General features: G+C 45.2%; 1 protein-coding gene and 1 pseudogene across 2 annotated transcripts; one reads left to right on the top strand and one right to left on the bottom strand.

The window, feature by feature from the left end:
- Positions 1-43: 43 nt before the first annotated feature.
- On the bottom strand, positions 44-5,495 carry mrps30 (mitochondrial ribosomal protein S30; the record flags this gene model as incomplete). The annotated part of the gene is made up of 5 exons (XM_083644810.1): positions 44-715; positions 1,614-1,790; positions 2,478-2,583; positions 4,325-4,470; positions 4,886-5,495. The coding sequence occupies 5 exons, from the start codon at positions 5,493-5,495 to the stop codon at positions 456-458; spliced, it is 1,299 nt and encodes a 432-aa protein (XP_083500936.1). The 3' UTR covers positions 44-455.
- A 2,001-nt stretch (positions 5,496-7,496) lies between these two features.
- On the top strand, positions 7,497-14,423 carry LOC310784408 (proteasome subunit alpha type-1-like; annotated as a pseudogene). The gene is made up of 10 exons (XR_014554072.1): positions 7,497-7,523; positions 7,868-7,912; positions 8,039-8,140; positions 8,634-8,737; positions 8,879-8,967; positions 10,426-10,496; positions 10,670-10,795; positions 11,411-11,490; positions 13,354-13,458; positions 14,190-14,423. The product of XR_014554072.1 is annotated as a proteasome subunit alpha type-1-like (transcript).
- Positions 14,424-22,016: the final 7,593 nt, after the last annotated feature.

Raw genomic sequence — 22,016 nt, 5'->3', positions numbered from 1 at the left:
ATATTATGGTTGCCTATCATGGAAAACTAGCTTGAATGCTAGTAAAGTGGGTGGGTTAGAGTGTAATTGGAGTTATCAAGTGTGTCTCCCAATACAGACATGGAATCTGACCTACACTCAAATGGACTCCCAAATTTCCAGATAAAACATGTCAACAGCAATTCCAAAGAACCGTAATAAGCATCGACAAAACACGCTGTAACGTCCATTTGAAAAGCATGATTTTATCTCTGCATAAATACAATCTGCACAATAATAAGACACATGTACAGTACAGTTAGTGCTTTGTTCAGTTTTCCAAAACATAAGACCATGGCCTAATCCAGATGTTTCCGCTTTAACAGCCACTATTTTCTATATAATCAGATCATTTGTTTCTGTCTCTCAACCGGCTGAACTCCCAAGTCTTTCCTTGACCACGGAAACCAAGAGCAGACTTTTAAACCTTTCCGTATCTACGGCTTGTTCATGAGGAACTGGACCAAAAGTTTGAGCACCCGGTCATTCAGGCCGACCACCGCTCCGTCCTGCACCGCCTCGTACAGCCGCAGGCTCTCGGTGCCCCAGCAGAGGTTTCTCCTGGGGTTGTCGGCGTCCGTCTCCACAGAAAGAGCCAGCGTGTTGAGCTGGTAGCAGAAGAAGGAGAAGAACTGTCCGTCTGTGATCACGGCCTGGGACACGAACGGCCTGCTCACGTCATCGCTGCTCCAGAAGCCTGCAGAGGGGACGCGGAAATACAACCGGGGTGAGAAAATATGAGTGTGATGCTGGTGAATACAGGCTGTAGCTGGTAGGTTGGTAAGAAACTATCATTTGTACATTTTTTTTTACTTTTAAATCATCGATAAATTGAATATATTTGATACAGTGGGGCTATTTTGAGACAACACTTTTGGCAGATATGTGGCCATCTTCTTAAAAGGAATATACCCTACACACACACATATATATAGGTATATATATATATATATGTGTACATATATATACATATACATGTATTAATGGTGATGTAAGTGTTCACTTTGTTGTTTCAACATTCACTTTAATAGCTACAGTAAGTAATCAGATCACAAACAAGGAATTTGACTTCGTGCAAGTATGCACCGCAGCGGTCACTTCAACAGTAGAGGATAAAGCAATACAGAAAAACAATCACAAATTATAAAGTGCAAAATATAAAGTCCTTTAAAGTGACATAATTGATAATTGGGGGGGGGGGGAATGTCCATGGGGGGGGACCGGTGGTGTATTTTCCCCACTATTTATTCTCCCAGATAACTGGATAAACAGACAATGTGGCATTACACCAAAATATCTCCAGCACACTTCAATAGAGTTTGATACTACTGTAGCAGATTTGTTTCCAACCATCTAAAAAACATTAACGGTAAACTCTGTGTCAGTCCTTTAAATCAAAAAACAATGGCCTCTTATTTGGCAGTTTTATTTGAGGGGCTTGTCAGTGGGAAAATGGTGAAAATACAGAAAAAATAAGGAATAGAAAATAGATGAGGAAAAAATAAGGGGGGGAACAATGGTGAGCTGTAGCATCCATGCTGCCATCAGTCAGGAGTGAGGTGCATCATGTGACATGTGTGATGATGACATCATACCCTGGTACATGGCCTGGGCTGCGGTCCAGGCGAACAGGCTGGCGAGGCCGTTGGCCCGCAGGAACACCTCCACCTGGTCGCTGTGCCCCCGCCTGGCCATGGCGTCCCGGTGGTAACGGTCAGGAACCAGGTGGAACTGAGTGTGGCCGTAACACGCCGGGTCTGGCAGCTTCGCACCTGGTGAACAACGCAAAGAGGTTTGACGTGACCACAGCTGCCATGATGCAACAAGCAGACCTGTCGACTGTCAGGAATTGAAATCATGAAGGAATAAGCGGTCTTTAAAGAGGCCCTCTCCCAGTAGTGGAGCTGTCAGACACCTGTATTCTGCCTACTCCCCCCTCTCTCTCTCCATACTCCCATCTCTCCTCTGCCAGTCCCACCCCATTTGCAGTCACTCCCTCGCCCTCCTCTCATTTCTCTCTTTTCCCCTCCTCTCCATACCCCCCTCTCTTTCTCCCCTTTTCTGTCCCCTTCCAACCAATCAGAACCCTTTCCCCTCTCTGCACCTCCCCCCCTCTCTCTTTCTCTCTCTCAGATTCCTCCTTCTTCTGGAAGGAGCGCTCCTTTGCTGCTGTTTAGGAGACAGTGTGTAGTTCAGTCTTAAGTCTGAATTGGTCACTTCCACCTCTTGGTGGATGTTAAATTACCATACGCAAAATCTGGATTTCATATGGGTGGAAACGGTGCAAAACTACAGGGTCTCGATTAGGAGAGATGGGACGCTCTTCTTCTCTACTGCAAAAACAAGTGTATTTTTACATTATAGTGCAGCTTTACAAATGTATCTATTGGCTTCTCAAAAAACATGAAACGTGATGAAATAAAACCGTGCATGTGATTGGTCAGTGGTTGTTGTTTTACCTGTGAAGATATTATTGTCGTATTGTCGTTTGAACAGAGGCATCATGTCCGGAGCATGTGTGATCTGTGGAACTTCAGCTGCATAGGAAGCCTCTAATGTGGTGAACTAGAGGAGAGTGAATTGATAAGGAAAGTGTTTAGAGAACAAAGTGACAAAACAACAACAGAGTGAAAGTTAGCCATGATGAGAATAGGAAAGCCACAACAAAACAACTGTTTTACTGTTTGTTTGTCTTTGTAGGGCTGGGCGATATAGCCAAAAAATGTATCAATATAAAACATTTCATATCAGTAGATATTAATAATTATTGATCATTTTTAATTACCTATATTACCTATTAGACCACGAGAAAAAAGGATGCATTTAACAACTTTACTTTAGGATTTGTCTGTTTGATTGGCTGTTTGTGTGTCACTCGTAACACGTTCCATTATCAAGGGACATATCGATATATAGTGAACTATTGTATTGATGAATTGTCTATCGCCGATATTGCCATTGATCTATCTCCCAGCCATATTTTTTAGTCTCAGTAGTTTCGTCCAAGCCATCTTAGAAAGACACAACCACACTAATGAATCCCAGTAAGTATGGCACACCATGCTTTTTTGGTTGCTTTACCAACTCAGGGAGTTAGCTACTAGCTAGTTACTAGTATTTTCCTTCTGTTGTTTTTAAGCGGTGCAGCCCCTTCTATAAGTGACATGTGTGTCCATCCGCTTGAGCAGAGATGTGTGCACGGGATTTCACCTGAGGTGAGATGTTCACCTAGGCTCCTCCCCCAGCTCGACAAGGAAGCGCGAGAGACACAGTCGCGAGAGAGACCGTCGCGAGAGACACCGTCGCAAGAGAGAACTCTCCAAACCAGTGAAACCATATACTTAAGGGTGAAACACACACGCATGCACAGTGCCAGCCAGGTCTTGTCGTGCATTCCTTTATAACTGGGAACTGGTAATCTTATGACTTCAAAGGTCATGAGCTGGGACGGTGACATCACCAGAGCTGGTATTTCCCATTCCAAACTCGTAGGAGCCTCAGCAGCCCCGACCTCAAAAATCCAAGATGGTTGCGCCGCGCAACAACAGTAGTTAATCGTATTAATGTTGTTTAGCACTTCTGTTTTGTTTGTCTCATTAAATCAGCTGTACACACAGCACTGCCTAACTTCTATCTGCGTGGACATGAGGCTGCAGTGTTTGTATGCTCAAAATGCCATGTTATCAACGGTTATTGGTAACAATGGCTAGCCTGGCTAGCGACTGGATCTGACCAGTGAACAGTGAACTTCCCAGCTCAGGTTTTCTGCAAATGGAACGCTAACAAAACCGATGTGATGTCATTTAGCCTCCACATCCCAGTTATTTTGCGATAAAGGAACGCACGATTGATGTCAAAGAGCATAATTGTAAATAATCAGTGTTGAATCAAGTTGGATTTCCTGATCCGTGTTAAAACCCTGAGTGGAATATTGAGCTGTGAGCGGGTGAAACAAGCACAGTTGCAGACACGCACACAGTGTCAGAGAGAGGAGAATGTGGGGTGGGGGAGAAGGGTCCAGCCTGCGCAAACCTGCATGATACGCTTATGATGTGATTTTTATGCTACATTGAAGAAAGCTTTAGTACACATGTTGGTAACAATTGTATAAAATCCACATCACACTCTAGACTTCGGAGATGCCAAGAGTGCCTTGTATCTTCAAATCATCAAAGGCGAACCCACAATCACAATAAGGAACATTATGGGTGTTATTATACTATAACAAACGATGCTTATCAGGGAAACCGCTTGGAGATATTAGTGTTTTTCCAATCAATAGATCCACAATCTGAAGGTGATTTACTTGTGGCAGCTGCTGAGTGATCCTAATCTGACTGTGCGGCTTGTCATCAATCTGGAACCTGATTGGCTCTTGTCGGCCCCTCCGGTGTCCCTTTGGGATGATCCTCTGACCTCTCATCCAATAGAAATTCACCTGGGGTTTAAGATCTAAAACAAAGCAAGACAAAAACATATGACTTTGACTTTCATAGTCCAAACATTCAGTAAACCTTGTTGTCAATTTGTCAATGCCAATGATGTTTTGTTTACCACCACCAATCGTGACTAGTTCATCCCAGAACACATCAGCCAGATTATTGTGGTTGTTTATACGCTGTTGTTATTTTAATATTCTGTTGTATGTCGAGCTTTGAGCTGCAAACCATGTATGAAAGGTGCTTTACAAATTACGTTTATTATTATTATTTTAATGTACCAGAAAGGTAGTTTTCAGAATATAATATGGCCTGGAAGTGATGTTCCCTGTCAATGTGGCTGGCAGGGCTTGCTGGTGGCAAGAACTCACTCAAATGAGTATCCACTTATTAGAAATATGAGATCTGACACATTATCAGTCAGTTACCTGTACTTGACAGGCGCAGCAGTGGGTTGTGTTTGGCCAGGCTGTTGGTGAGTCCAGTCACCAGGTTCCTCAGAAAAGGCCCCATGACCTGCTCCTGCTCTCGAAACAGGAATGGCTTGCGTTTTTCCATGTACCAGTGCTCTTGTAAAATCGCATGGGTAACCAGGGAGCGGAGGTCCGCGAACGCATCATCTCCAATAAACGTTGGTGCATTTTCATTTGCAGCAGGCGACGGTGAGTCCTTGTCGGTCTGCTTGGAATCGGGAAAAAGGGAGAATTTCTCGGGCAAACCGGGGATGTATGCGGTCTTGGTGAAGTGCTGGTACCATCTGTCTGCGTTGCGAGCAAACGTCTGGGGAACCAGCATGTATTTCTTTCGCTGGATGCGGGTGAGGAGAGAGAGCTTGCCCTGCACGTCGGCGGCGCGGACCTTCTCATGAAGCTCCTCGATCTGACGTCGCCTCGCAGATTTACTTTTGGCCGTGAGAGAAGGGACTACGGGTGGATACACGGGCTCTCGGACTACCGCTTCGGTATGAACGACCCTTCTTAACGAAGGCACGTTTTTATAAAGCAGTGACTGCAAGGGCAACCGTGTGCGGGCCGCCATGTTTCTCGTAATGTGTCAGCTGACTTCTTCTTCTTCTTCTTCTTATTGTTCCGTAACTTCCGTTGTAGCTAGTTGTCAAAACACGCGCCACCTAACGTTACGTTACGTTACAGCACGAAAGCTCAAAGCAAACTGGTTCATTAGCTAGTTGACGATATTTCGTTACCAATGTGATTGTGAACAAACGTAAAATGTCAAAAGTGAGTTTGTTTTGTTCGTTTCACATCAACGTCACTGATGATTGACACTTAAACATTTTTAGCATCGGAGAACGTTTAGGCTCTTGAAGCGAACCTAAAGCCACGCTCTCTGGTGCTGCATTTTAGTCTGTCAAAGACATCGTAATTATGAGTTGCGACCACACGAACAGGTAAATATGACTGGAGGGAGGAGGATTTTTCATGAACAGTACAGTTGCCTATGTTTAATATAACAGAGACAATCGAAGTAGTTAATGTCAATCAACTGATGTAAATTTGGCCGGGTGGAACTGAAGAACGCAAGTCAGGTTGCGTGTCGGCCATAGATTGGAGGACCCGGTCTTCCCGCAGATATATTTCCGGCGGCGGCACGAGCAAACATTTTGGACGTGCACGAGCGCGGGCACTGGCAAACATTTTATGCGCTGGTCAAGAACCAAGACACGCTAATACCGTGGCTTGGGCGTTGTTTTGCACAGTGTGCAGTGAACCACATCTCTCCTTTTACAACATATCATGCAGTACTACACAGTCAGGTAAACAGTGCCCTCTAGCGAGATGGAGTGATAGAACACACTACTGAAGAAGACACAACAAACAGACTTTGCTGTGAGGAGCTGTCAGAAAGTTTCACCTGTCTCTCCCAACTACTCTCGTGAACCAGAGGCAAGACACTAATACCTGGGGCTCGCATGTTTGTTGCTGTGTGAGTATAGTGAATCTGTGCATGTGATAATTTCCTTAAAAATCAGTGAAGCGTCTGAATGTGGGTTTAATGGGGAAACTATTTCCAGGGAGGAGGTATTGGCTGGACAGGCTTCAGGAAGCGGGGTATGCAAGTGGCGGTGCTGCACAGGTATTTTACTGTTTGTATTTTGTTGTTTATTTTATTGTTTGTACTTTGGTATGGATGTTTTATGATGACTGTCATAATTATTTGCTGTATTGTGTCGGTGGGTTAATGGGTTGTGGTTCTTCCCAGTGCCGGTTGTCTTAGCGGTGGGTCCTGGGGACTGGCAGCTGCAGAGTGGGGCCCCTATTCTGCTGTAGTCTGGTGAGCATGACTGCTATGGCTTGGGGAGTGGGCTGGCCATTTATTCGTGTAAATGTATTGATGTATATGTTGTGTGCTATGTCTATGTATGTTCATGTTTTCCTGTTGTGTTGCAATTTGAGGTGTGGGTCTGCTGTCTTGGCCCACTGTGGTTATGTAACCCTATAGCACTGTTGCACAGAGAACACATTGGGATAGTCTGCTTGCCTCTCTTTATATCAGTCGAAATTGTGATATCAATGATTGTGAATAAAATATTATTTTTGATTAACCATTCTAGTTTGACTGCTTGCCTTTTAGAGGTCCAAGACCTGCTCTGCATTTCTTTACAAGGTCACATAAAAGTATTAAGTAACAACAACATTTGCCTAAGATATACACTACAGAGTCAATGCCCAAAAGTACCTGAGTAACCCGGTACTTTTGAGTAACCCGGAAAATATGAGCCTACGAGGAGATTTGAAGGCAACCTCAGTGTATTCCGGATGCAGATGCCACCCTCTCGGTGCACTGTTAAACCATTTGCTACTAGTTAGTGAAGAGCACAAACCCCCACCAACGCAGCACAACTGGGATACCGGTATATATATTTCGACCATATTGTTCTAGACTAGAACATGTGATTATTTGTTATATAGTAAGGCGACAATGAGGCATGCGCAGTACTGTTGCCAGTGTTGGAAGAGGTAAAAAAAAAGTGTCCATCTGAGGAGGACAAGTGTCCATTTCAATGCCAACAGCGACCCCATGTGGACACTAGGATCATTTCAGATGGTGAGATGTAAACATGTTGCTCTCCAGCTCAGTGGTTGCTCTCCTATGGTTGCTCTGCTACCAGCCTTATGCATTGAAGTTGTCCGATGATGTTTATAAAGCACACACAAGTCCTTTATAATCAAAGAGGCAAGGACAGCTTGTATTACACAAGCTCTTTAAAAGAAAAAAAGTGATCCCATGGTTTATTGAGTGTAGAATTTTGAGTTATAATAGAAATGCCTCTGTGCCAGCAGAGTCTAATTTTGTAATTACAATTATGTAAGCTAAGCTGCTCAGTACTGGTGTGTTGCAATAATTCAAATACCTTCTTAATGTCATTTTCTTTTCTTTTTTTCACCTAGTTCCGCAATCAGTACCACAATGATGTCACGGTATGGAGCCCGCAGGTAAGTCACATTTTGCCTTGCCTTCTGTCTTTCATCTATGTAAACTAAGCATTATGCAAAGATGTCACTGTTTCACTGACATGCCACAGCGTATCAGATTAAGGAAAGCGTACATTTGTGTTCCAGGGCCGTATTCACCAGATTGAGGATGCAATGGAGGCAGTGAAGCAAGGGTCTGCAACAGTCAGACTCAAGTCCACAACCCATGCAGTCCTGGTTGCACTCGAGGTACAATACACCAACTTGTCCATCAATAATACTCTGGTGCTGTTTGGTTCATCTCCTGCCTTGGCACATTGCCATAAAAAGTTGTGTGGTTTCATGAAAGTGTACCCATATACAGTACTATTTACCTGTTTGTTATCTATAAGCCTGCTGCGACATGTACATTGAGGGAATCAAACACTTGGGAATTTGGTCCGGTTGAAATGGGAGCATAAACACTGTAAATTAAATTTGGGTTAACCAAATATTCGTATTTAACTCTCTGGTGGATGTGCTGTTCCATTCTATTTCAGTGTTTCAGAGTTGGCTTAAAAGGCACATTGTCATCTGTAGTCCTTGACCAGATGCCATTATGGCTACCTAGAGCTATTCAATACATGAACAGTAACACACTAATCGGAGGACACAAGAAGTGGGAGTATCAGTTACTGGACAACACTTAAGGAGATAGAAGATAACTCATGCTTGTTGTGTCATGTTTCCTTCTCTCTACAAGAGAGCCCAGTCTGAACTGGCCGCCCACCAGAAGAAGGTCCTCCATGTCGACGACCACATCGGTATCTCCATAGCCGGACTGACCGCTGATGCCAGACTGCTCTGGTAGGTCACAGCTACAACCTCCTCCTTGATGGCGCAGGCCAGCTTTATTTTCAGTGAAGCTATATGTCCAGAAAGATGAATTGATTATAGTATATTCTTATATTCCAACCCCCTCTCTCCCATCTGCCTCCCTCCCCACAGTAACGTCATGCGTCAGGAGTGCTTGGACTCAAGGTTTGTCTTCGACAGGCCCCTCCCCGTGTCCCATCTCGTCACACTCATCGGCAGCAGTATCCTCTCAATTGTCAACTTGAATTTCTGTAATAGAGCAAGTGTCATCTCATAACTATTATTGTATACACCCTTTTTACCGTTTGTAAACGGTGATTACGTATTTTGTGGGCAGAGCCAAACTGGTTGCAGAAAGTTACACCTAGCGGTTCAGCTGTCATAGAAGTATGGAAGATCCGGACGCCTCCTCCACGTATTTTAAAGCTTCGCCAGCAACAGACAGGTTATCTTACACAAATAAGCTAACTCTTCCAATGGGGTGAGGTTTGATTGACCCATTCTGGTTGACCCGTACTCACTGTCAGGATGGGTCTAGGATCCAATACATCGCCAAAGTTGCAGTGCCGGACATCCTCATATTCCGAGTGGGAATGTCCCGGCCAGCGTCTATACACATACGGCACAAGACGTCTTTCCTGTATTCCGGGGATCCCCCTCGTTTCGGCTTGAGTTCCGGAGAGTTTTGGATACCGCGATGCGTGCGCAACTAACCCTGTGACGTCCGCTCTAAAAGGGTTTATAGACGGTTAAGGTGTAGTACATTAACACCAGCTACCATCTGGTACGGTGGCGCAGTTGGTAGCGCTGTTGCCTCACAGCTAGAAGGTCCTGAGTTCGATTCCCGCCTGGGACGCTGTGGGCGCTGGAGTTGTGACCCCATATCTTCAGTGCCTACTGCCCAGATGGGCTATCTCGTCGAAAGGGCCTTTCTGTGTGGAGTTTGCATGTTCTCCCCGTACCCCCCAGGGGGTTCCTCCGTACATAACCCCCCACTAATAACATGCAGAAGATCGTCATCCGACCAGTGATGACAACATCTGAAGTTGGTTCAACGATGGTCCCCGGGCGCTGGAAAGAAAAAGCGACCACTGCTCCTGGCCTGCCCCCTGGAGGAAAGGACAAGCCTGGATGGGTCAAATGCAGAGGACATATTTCACCGGCCACCGTCGGCATGAGTGTGTGTAGTGGCCGCATGCATGTGTTGTAGTGTGTTCGTGTGACAATAAAGACGGGCTTCCGTCTGAAATCGTGTTTTTATCTAAATGCAGGTGTATTTTAGTTTAGCCTGTGCGTTTGTCAACTCTACCAGCCAGTTTGCCAAGTAATTAACTCATTTTGAGGTTCAAAAACACGTCTAAATATACACTTATTTGCAAAGAAATGTGCCCATGGATCATGGTCACCATGGACCATGGACAATTCACCATGGACCATGGTGAATTATTGGATGAATCGGCCTCTGTGGTTTGAGTGAAAAGATGGTTTTTTGCTCGGTGTCTGAGCTGTTAACAAGCAATGCTCTCCTCTCCCCCAACAACTACTGTATTGTGAATGTGCCCCTGAGCAAGGCACTTAACTGCAACTGCTCTAGTGGCTGTGCTCAGTCAAAGAACCTTTTGAAAAATAAAACTTAAGCCTAGATGTCAGCAGTGAATGATCCTTGACCAGATATTCAGAAACCCAAATTCCAACACAAAGGTATGGCAGGAGGCCCTATGGTGTTGGACTGCTCATCGCTGGCTATGATGTAAGTTTGTATTATCATGGACACGGTTAAATGTTTTATTTCATTTTTATTTTCACCATTGAAAGAATTACTTTTTAGGTACTGTAATTGTGGAAGAATAAGGCTTATTAGGATTTGTTATGCAATATAAAAATGTGATCATAGCTGACATCAATTTCTCTTGCCTCACCCAGGACATGGGACCTCACATCTTCTAGACTTGCCCGTCGGACAACTATTTAGACTGCAAAGCCATGTCCGTCGGTGCGCTCTGTCTGCATGCACCTACCTGGAGAGATCCATGGACAGGTTCATGGACTGTAAGAAGAAACTCATATTTTTATTTGTTATTTGTTATTTTTCTTTTGTCACTTACTGTAATGTTAACAGATTTTTTTTAACCTACAATTACTGGCAAATTTTGTGTGCTTGAGCTGTTGGCAGTATCAGGCCACTATAAAAATTTAGGAAGTTATCAGTGTTCTTATTTATCAGACAGGCACTAATTTCTCATAGTTCAAGTATGAATATTCACCCAAACAACCTTTTTTGATAAGTGGTTATGGAGGTGCAAAAAAATGGGATATGTCAGTACCTCTATCTGCATCTAACCAGGAAGGTCTCATAGAGATACTGTACAATATCTCTTCTGCCAGGCAGTCCTGCCCAAGATAGGCAGCACAATTTAAAAAGGTTTCACAGACAGAGGCAAATAACACCACAAAAACACAACAACAACAAACAAGTACAAAACATACAAGGATCAGAGGCAAAAAAAAAGAATAATGGAACATAATACGCAATTACATTGTTCTGTGAAAATGGAAAACTTACTGATTGACAAGTAAGAAGACTCGCTTAAGAACCAAGTATTGGGATTGTCTTTTCACCCATGCCATGCTATGCTTATTTATTGTTGTTATTATTTTTTACAGGTAACCTGAATGAGCTGGTCCAGCACGGCCTCCGGGCTCTCAGAGAAACTCTCCCCTCTGAGCAGGACCTCACCACCAAGGTACAGCAGCTCCAAACGCCAAACCCCACATACACAGCAGATGTTGTCTTTGTCCAGGCCCTGTAGCCACATCCTGCTTACATGGGAGACGTTTGTGTTGGTCAAGATTCATTTTAATAGCCATAGTGAGGCATCTGATGACAAACGAGGAATTTGACTTAGTGCAGTATTGCAGTGCAGCGAACACATCAAAATCAGAAGACTGAGCGAGACACAAAACCATCTCAAATGACTGTGCTGTCCTGACCGTGATGTCATGTGACAGTGCTGTCCTGACCGTGATGTCACGTGACTGTGCTGTCCTGACCGTGATGTCACGTGACTGTGCTGTCCTGACCGTGATGTCACGTGACTGTGCTGTCCTGACCGTGATGTCACGTGACTGTGCTGTCCTGACCGTGATGTCATGTGACTGTGCTGTCCTGACCGTGATGTCACGTGTATCGTAACCACTCTTCAAGATAGGGCCATGAAACAAAAAGCAGAATGCTCACTGGGGCCACGGGATAAATATGAAAGCATGTCCTTGGCACGCATGATGTTGCAGTCTTCCTCAGTCAATGGAAATTAACCACTGTACAGGCCGCTTCATAAGTACAGTATATTACTGTCCAGCCGCTTCCTAAGTATCAGAATCGGCTTTATCAGAATCAGAATAACTTTATTGATCCCCGACGGGAAAATTGAGTCATGCTACAGTTGCTCGCACTCAGATGTGGAAAAATATGAACATCGAAACATAAGTGGCATAGGAATATACCATAAAAACAATAAAATATAAGTTAGGTAGCCTATATACAATGAAGTGTCACACATATGTGCCTTCTCCTACAATCCTTATCAAGTACCATTTAGTAAAAAAGTGAAATATGTGAGGTACACCATATTATATTACATACAGCACACAGCAGTGTGAGTGATAGTAAGTAATAATAATAAAGATTAAGGTGCATTTGGGTCCAGTCAGTAAAAATGGAACAGTAAGGGATTATTTGATTATTGCAGTAGTTAGCAGTTATTGCACAGATATATATTAGCCAATGTTTATTTTAGTTTATTTTTTCTTTTGATGGGTGGAGAGAGTCCAAGGCTACTACTGTTGTTGACTGACTCAGAGTGTCTGACGCTCTGAGGGAGGAGTTAAAGAGTTTGATGACTCAGAGTGTCTGACGCTCTGAGGGAGGAGTTAAAGAGTTTGATGACTCAGAGTGTCTGACGCTCTGAGGGAGGAGTTAAAGAGTTTGATGACTCAGAGTGTCTGACGCTCTGAGGGAGGAGTTAAAGAGTTTGATGACTCAGAGTGTCTGACGCTCTGAGGGAGGAGTTAAAGAGTTTGATGACTCAGAGTGTCTGACGCTCTGAGGGAGGAGTTAAAGAGTTTGATGACTCAGAGTGTCTGACGCTCTGAGGGAGGAGTTAAAGAGTTTGATGACTCAGAGTGTCTGACGCTCTGAGGGAGGAGTTAAAGAGTTTGATGACTCAGAGTGTCTGACGCTCTGAGGGAGGAGTTAAAGAGTGTGATGGCCACCGGCAGGAATGACTTCCTGTTGGTGCATCTGGGTGGAATCAGTCTTGTACTGAAAGTGAAGCACTTTTAAAGTGCTCATGTGTTCCACCAGCTCGTCATGGAGTGGGTATTTATTGACCAAGTATGTACTGTACACATACAAGGAATTTGACTCCGGTTTGCGTTGTTCTCAAAGTACTCACACAGAAAAAAGTATGTACAAGTTAAAACAAACAAGGCACGGGTACATTTAAACATTTACAAAATGGTGGTGTAAAGTGTCTATTTTAAATATGTATATATGAAACAATGTATATGTACAGTATATATAGTAGAGTATATTTCCCATTTTTCAGAATGTTTCCATCGGCATTGTGGGGAAGGACATGGAGTTCACCATTTATGACGACGATGACGTGGCTTCCTACCTGGAGGGGCTGGAGGAGAGGCCACAGAGAAAGGTACTGAGGGGGCTAATGTCAGTTGGGAACAGGGAACAGTTTTCCATGTTGCCATGTAATAATTACTGTTGTATAGACAGATGGGATCAGTCTCCACTTAAGAGTTGAAACGGTATTAATGTCACGATTATAGTGACCAAAATAATCACGTTATCAGTATCTATCATCGCAGCAATGTATTTGTGGGGTCTGAATTTTCAGTATAAACTATATTGAAAACTCAGACTCCACAAATACTCACTGAAATCACTTCACCAAGGCTGCGCAACTGCGTCTGGGAAACTGTTGCTAAAAAGCCTTGACATGCTTGTGTGTCAAAGCCCTCGCCAAATGTGCCGAGGGGTGCGTACGGTTTTAATGATCATGAACATTTGAAACATAATGCTAACCGTCAGGAATTTTATCACAGTTTAAAATGCTAATCGTTTCACCCCTATCTGTATTAGAGGGCTTATCTTTTTAGACATCACTCTGTTGGTTATATTGATTGTTTATTTTGTTTGGGAATATTTATTTCTCTTTAGAAGGACAGATTTCTCTTTACAAGACTCCCCCCTTCCTTCCCAATCACCCCATGTTACCCCATGTTTGAGAGTGTTTGAATTAAAATGTTTGATGTAGGCCATTTGGATGAAAGAATATTCTCTAGTATAAACATGCTTGATGGAGAGCTTGTGGCCTCTGTTTCTCCTGTGTGACGCCAATGCTTTTCTATTTGCTTATTGACTCAGGTTGCCCAGCCTGCAGACGAACCCGCTGCCCCAGATGCAGCTGCTGAGCCAATGGAGCACTGACACAGCCCTGTCACTCAACCAGTCAGCCAATGATGTCCTTCCTGTATCAGTGGGGGGCGGGCACAATCTCCAACCTGACACTTACTGAAAAGCCACAAAGCAGTTCTTAAAGAGATGAAAGATGCTGTTGTGAATGTGATGTGCCACTTATTAAACTATTAATCAATGCTCTCTGCTAACATCACGTGATGTTGCTTTTGTATGGGTAGAATGAACCATTCTACAATAAACTATTTTTTCTGAATTGCTGCTTCTCTTAATTTGGGCAAAGAAACTATTAGAATTGATGTGCTCACTCTATGTTTTAGCAGTTTAAATCGAGCTTTTATCGAAAATGACTTTGAATACGTGCAACATTTGAATCCTATAGATTGTTTTCTCAGAATTGTGTTGCTAGGGAATGTTTGAAACCTAGCTTATGTCCGGTCAGTTATTGTACTAGCAAACACTGCAACAGGAAGTAAGCTGCATGGGGGCAATTTAGAATGTTTATGTTGTATTAATTGAAACCATCTATACTAGTATACCTAGATCACAGGATTCCTATGCAAGTATGGAAAAGTATGGAATTTGATTTTAGTATTTTCCAGATGTGGAAATGTATGGAAAAATATTTGTTTCCAGAATATTATTGTGACCATTTGTTTTTCTAAATAATGAATTTCAGAATTTAGGAAAAAAAAAAAATTGCTAATACAAGCAAGTGCTTTGGCATGGCATCAGAATGTAACTAACATACATGTGATGTGGCATAGACTATATTTTTCCCCAACATGGGTTGGATGTTACAGTTGAATGAGTTTATGCTCTTCTATGGGGAAAATAGAGAGGTCATAGAGCAAGATATCAGAACATGGACAGCGCTCTGACATCCGGTAACAGTCAAATTAAGCAGCACCTGAGAGCAGCTGTTTCACTGTAGTTCTGAAATAACTGCTGACTTTAACATGTTGATTGTTGATTTTATGTTGATTAAGCATATCATTTTGTTATAGATTGCTACTGACTATTTTACAAAAAATAAAACCATGGCAGAAATGGTTTTTGCCTTTGAACACAGGCATGTTTCTGGGGTGGCAATTTGAGTCATTTGCAAGGGCGGGTTCTCTGTCCAATACTTGATGGAGAGTCTGCTCTCTCCAGGGGCTCCAGTTCTACCCCTGGGGTGCACTGTCTATATCTACGCTCCTGTGCGCTCTCTCTCCCAATTTCCAATTCAAATAGGCTTCATTGGCACGACCATAGTGAATTACAGTGTTGCCAAAGCAACACTATGTGTGCGTGTGCGTGCGTGTGTGTGTGTAGTAGTAGTAGTAGTAGTCTGCTGCTCCCTTTGTCAGTGGTTTGGCTTTTGAAAACTATTTCAAAAACCAAAACGCACACAAAACCGCAGAAACAAATGCAAATATATGGGAACAAGTTGCCCTGCAAAGTTTGTGTAAACCCGCCCAATGCTTAGCCCCCCCCCCCCCCCCCCCCCCCCCACAATGCACCCCCAAACCAACCTAATTGGGCGGAAAACCGGCCATCTGGCAACCCTGCTGGAATTTCCCCGAGGTCAAGTGCGTTTGAATTTGATCGCCTCTGATTGGCTTATGTGAGTTACCGTCTGAGCCAGACGCTTGATGCAGTCAGATGACCACCAGGGACCTAGCGAGCGGACGCTTTTGCTGAGTGAATTCGTAGCGGACGCTAATAACGTCAGGACTTGAGGGAATTTTATAATTTTCAGTTAAATTAGCTACACGCTTGTTGCTAGTAGCTAATTGCATCTAGCTATAGATCGTTTTCAGCTGCCACTGTGCAAGATGGAGACCAAACAACGTCGAGCCTACAAACCGCTGACCCGAGGTGAGTTTGATTACATGCTTAGAACAAGTAGGCCATCTTTGCATCCTACATCAGTTGTTGACGTTACGTAGTGGATTTTGCACACCAAGTCCGTATTTTTCGTCCGAATTGTCGCACATTTAAAAATAACAGAGAGACAGAGAGAAGCGGCCGAGCGAGAGTCCAGTCTGAGCGGACCAGCTGTCTCCACCTCACTGGCCGCGCTGTGCGCCCTCTCCCCGGGGAGCGGTGCACCACAGCGCCCGGCTTGCTCGGCGGCGGAGGAGGAGCACCTGTCAGTATGATGGTTACTATCCCCGTTCAAACAAACTGGCATAAGCCAGCAGCGAGCACACTCACCGGTGTTTTTAAAGTTTCGGTGCACGGCACAGGAGATACTTAGTAGGAGAAAGAGAGCCAGCCCACAAAAATGTCATTTCGTTGAGTTTATTCCAGCTTAACACCAGGTACAGCACACGGACGTTTCAGCCTAACGGCCTTCTTCAGCGTCACTATCCCCGACCTGCCGTCTGCTTCAGTCCACATCAGCCACTGCTACACGACGAATATTTGTCTCGTATTGACAAACATAATAAAACGCATCGACAGTTTGCAAGGATTCTGTGCGTGACGATTTTTTTTCGGATAACTGGTGAAAAAAACGAACGAAAAACGAATAGGGGAAAAAAATGACTGTGCGCAAACCATGGATGTATTTAGGTGCAAACTTCACTGTGTACTGCTCAGCTAGCCTCTGCTTCAGCCCTGCTTTGTTTTTATAACTTCCAGACTTCGGGAGGTTCCAGCCATCAGTCTCGGTGGCCCTGGAGGAAGAGACGGACGTCTTCCCCTCCCCATCACCGATCAAACTGACTGTGAGTAGCCTATATATGTCCCAGAGATATTTACATATTCCAATTAAAACATTAGCAGAGGTTAGCCAAACTCTTTCTTACTGTCACAGGCTAGTACAGCATGATTTACATCATGTAATATACAACAGTGGTTCTCAACCTGGGGTCCGGGGACCACCATGGGTCCTCAGTGAGTTCCATGGTGTCCCCAGCAAATTGATGCATTGTTAAACTTCACCATTAATTTCTTTACAAAAAGTTAACACAATGTAGAAGAATGACTAGGCTATTTTGATATCTCTCTATCTAAATAGAGATAGTTTTATGCAAATCTAATAATACAAATAGTATTAGTGTAATATTAGCTACATTCATGTCGGTTATTTTTTGTGATTTTAATTTATTTAGGCTAAATTAACTTATGTATGGCCTCTCTGTGTATAGGCTACTATGGATGTAAGTGGAAGTTGAGGTGGAGTTGTTTGTCATTGTCTGTGCTGCCTTTTTTCCTCATCAGAGACAGGCTGTGTGCCCCTCCATCGGCTCCTCTGGGCCCCCTAGGCAGGCCAAGAAGAGACGTGGGGATGACTCCTTTGCTGCCCAACCTGCTAAGAAAGCTCGCAAAAGCCAGGTAGAGAACACACACACACACACACACAGACACTGCAGGAAATAGGCCACGCCCATCGCTGGGAAAAGCTCTCCATACACCAGCGTCATTTTCCTTCCACGGTGCTGAAATAAATAGTCTACTTGGAGCCTTGCAAACTTCTCTTTTTTCCACTGCAATAATTCTTTGATAGATTTGTCTGCTTGAAAACAGGATAAACCTCGTCAGATTGTCCATATCTGTTCAGATTTCCTCTCGACAGGCAGCTTTTGCCTTTGAAGCAATTCAGGTTTCCCCAACGGTGGGCGTGGCTTTCAAACTGTGACATGCTCTGCAGTGTCTCTATATACAGTACAGTAGTGTGTGTGTGTGTGTGTGTGTGTGTGTGTGTGTGTGTGTGTGTGTGTGTGTGTGTGTGTGTGTGTCATATACCATAATATGGTATGTGTGGAGAACAGCTGCCACATCCTCCTTACAGTGTTGTTGCTTGTCTTTGTTTTGCATGCTTCTTCCTAACAGCCTAGGGGTGCGGAAAATCCCGTACAGAGGCGGAAAGCCACATCAGCTGGTCACAGCAGAGCTGTCCTGGGAGAGCGGACCAACTGCCCACGCAGGGCAGTTAACGCAAAGGTAAAGCTATGAAGCAACATGCGTTGTGTTGAACTAGCTAACAATATGCCTGACTTCCCGGTTGCTGCACGAGCACCTCCTCTGGTTGATCGGGGGCGCCTGTTCTGGGCTGAGGGGAACTGGTGGGAATAGCGTGATCCTCCCACATGCCATGTCCTGCCGGTGAAGCCCCCCGCTGTCAGGTGAAAAGAAGCGGCTGGTAACTGCACATGACTCGGAGGAAGCATGTGTGTGTCTACGGCTCTCCCCAGATCGGCAGAGGGGGTGGGGCGGCAGGGGGAATTGGCCAGTACAATTGGGGAGAATAAACAGTTTGCCTGCCTGAGTGACAATCAATTGAACTTTGTTCCTTCAGAAGCCTGGAGCTGCAGCCAAACGGTCTGTCCAGCCAGAGGTGAAAGCACCTGAAGAGCCGCTCCCCATCGAGACAGAGGAGACACCTGATGTGTCCATGATGGAGGAGGACGAGGACATTGATCGGGACTTTCCAGAGCTTAGCTCTGAAGACGTCAACGATATCTATGCCTATATGCACCTCCTTGAGGTAAGTCATGCTCCTTACTTTGCTTTTGATTGATTGATTGATTGATGGATTGATGGACGATTAGTTTATTTATAATCTAATACCACCCAGATTAGTTTATCTTTCAGCTGCTATTCTCTTTCTTCGGATGTGGACTGTGTATTTTATATGACCATTTGTTGTGTCTCCACACAGAAGCAGCAGGCTGTGCGAGCTGACTATCTGCAGGGCCACAGGATCAGCGAACACACGCGAGCTCATCTCGTTGACTGCCTGATCTCGGCTCACGACTACTTGGGGCTACGCCAGGAGACCTTGTTTCTCACAATTGCCATCGTGGACCGTTTCTTACAGGTAGGCTACAAACTGTTTTAAAAGGTTTCTGGTTTAGCTTTCTGTGAACTATGTTTCTGTGAACGAGCTACAGTAACACTCTTCTTAATGTGCTGCAGGTCAAACAAGTGTCTCCTGGCAAGCTGCAACTTGTCGGCCTCGCTTCAATCCTGCTCGCCTCAAAGTACGAGGAGAGACATCGTATTCCGAAGGTGGTGGAGTTGGCCTCCATCTCAGACAACAGGTTCCCAGGGGCGCACATCCGACAGGTGGAGAGGATGATATTGAGGACGCTCAATTTCAACCTCGGACGCCCTGTGCCACCTGTGTTCCTGAGGAGGGCCTCGAAGGCGGCACACGTGAGTTTGTCTACTAAATAGTTACAACACCTACACACACACACACACACACACACACACACACACACACACACACACACACACACACACACACAATTCATAGGATTCATTTGGGCTGGTTACCAGGCTAGTAGTTTATGACTGTCTTGTGTCTGTCTAGGCTTCCCCAGAGACGCACATGCTGGCCAACTACCTCATGGAGTTGAGTCTGCCAGACCACGCCATGGTGCATCTCCGGCCCTCAGAGGTAGCTGCTGCGTCGCTCTGCCTCGCCCAGCGGCTCCATGATCGCCGCTCATGGGTGAGTTGACTGAAGTTTATAGGGCTACATATGGAGTTGAAGGTTGACTGAAGCAAGTAAACATGAGTTCATAAAAGGCAAATTAGGATTTAAAGAATCAACCAACACATGAGTGATTTGATCTGTCCTCTCTTGTTGCAGTCTCCAACAGAACGCTACGCGGGGTATGACCAGGACCACCTCAAACCCATCATCGCGCGCCTCTGCAGGAATATCGAGGCTGCGAATGAGGGGGAACTAGGGTTCATGGTGAGTTGGTTGCCAACAGTGCACTGTCAGTAAGATGAAATGTTTTTTTTTGTTTTTTTGTTTTTTAGTGTGACCTAATCTAATGCCTTGTATGTCCCTCCAGGTGATCAGGGAGAAATACGCGAGCTACATCCCCCAGAGCCCAGGCTACTCCCTGACGTCACACTCCTACAGCCCCACCTCGCCCAGCTACAGCCCCACCTTGCCCAGCTACAGCCCCACCTCGCCCAGCTACAGCCCCACCTCGCCCAGCTACAGCCCCACCTCGCCCAGCTACAGCCCCACCTCGCCCAGCTACAGCGTCACATCGCCCAGCTACAGGCCGACGTCTCCTAGCTACTCGCCCACCTCTCCTTCCTACTCCCCAACATCCCCCTCTTACTCTCCCACATCGCCCAACTACATCCCCACGAGCCCAAACTACTCCCCCAGCACTCCCTCTTACTCGCCTACCTCTCCATCCTGTGGAGTGGAGCCCCAGTATGGGCCAGGAGGACCCAGAGCTCCCATGAGCCCAAACTACTCCCCCAGCACTCCCTCTTACTCCCCTACCTCTCCATCCTGTGGAGTGGAGCCCCAGTATGGGCCAGGAGGACCCAGAGCTCCCACGAGCCCAAACTACTCCCCCAGCACTCCCTCTTACTCCCCTACCTCTCCATCCTGTGGAGTGGAGCCCCAGTATGGGCCAGGAGGACCCAGAGCTCCCACGAGCCCAAACTACTCCCCCAGCACTCCCTCTTACTCCCCTACCTCTCCATCCTGTGGAGTGGAGCCCCAGTATGGGCCAGGAGGACCCAGAGCTCCCACGAGCCCAAACTACTCCCCCAGCTCTCCCTCTTACTCCCCTACCTCTCCATCCTGTGGAGTGGAGCCCCAGTATGGGCCACCAACATCCCCCTCCTACTCTCCCACATCGCCCAACTACATCCCCACGAGCCCAAACTACTCCCCCAGCACTCCCTCTTACTCCCCTACCTTTCCATCCTGTGGAGGATGTAGGGAGGAGTAGGGGCCAGGAGGACCCAGAGCTCCCACATATGAAAGAGGAACAGGAGGAGCTCTGGATCATTCAGGAGGGAGAGCAGCTTCAGGAGGACCCACAGCCCCCACATTAAAGTTGGACAGGAGGGACTCTGGACCAGTCAGGAGGGAGAGCACCTTCAAGGGCTGGAGGAGGCTATCACCAAGTTCCCATTCACTCTCTACGCTGTGCCTGTGAAGAGTGAAGATGGGGAAGAGAAACATCAGTCCCCACAGCTTCATCAAAGCCAAACTGAGGACAACAGAGAGGCAAAGCCTCTAGCCAGCAGCTCTACTGAACAGACAAAAATAGAAGCTGATGGAGAGGACTGTGGAGTATCAGAACCAGCCAGGAACTTAGATCTAGCTAATCATTTACAACCAACTAGTGCTGGCGAGACTTCAGACTCTTCTCAACCAGAGACTGAAGACAGTGATGAAGAATGGATGGAAAGTGAACCTCAGTCAGATTTAGACTCACAGAAAAACAGTGAAGTTCTTGGGAAGAAACACTTCTGCTTCTCAGATTGTGGCAAAGGATTAGGTAATAAAGCAGACTTGAAGAGACACATGATCATCCACAAAGGAGAGAGAAAATGTAATTGCTCAGTCTGTGGTAAAGGTTTTGGTCAAAAAGGAGACATGAAGAGACACATGACAGTCCACACAGGAGAGAAACAATTTATCTGCTCAGTCTGTGGTAAAGGTTTTGATTGTGACGCACACTTGAAGATACACATGATAAACACACAGGTGAGAAACTATTGATTTGCTCAATCTGTGGTAAAGGTTTTGGTTATAAAACAAGCTTGAAAACACATGATAATACACACAGGTGAGAAACAATTTAATTACTCAATCTGTGATCAATGTTTTGGTAAAAAAGGACACATGAAGAAACACATGATAGTCCACACAGGTGAGAAACAGTTTCTTTGCTCAGTCTGTGGTAAAGGTTTTGGTCGTGAAACAAACTTGAAAAATCACATGATAGTCCACACAGGAGAGAAACAATTTAATTGCTCAATCTGTCATAAAGGTTTTGGTTATAAAGC

This window comes from Poromitra crassiceps (genome assembly GCF_964638095.1).
Source record: "Poromitra crassiceps genome assembly, chromosome: 10".
Taxonomy (NCBI): Eukaryota; Metazoa; Chordata; class Actinopteri; order Beryciformes; family Melamphaidae; genus Poromitra; species Poromitra crassiceps.
The sequence above is the reverse complement of the archived record's forward strand: the minus strand, read 5'-3'. Positions and strand labels throughout refer to the sequence as shown.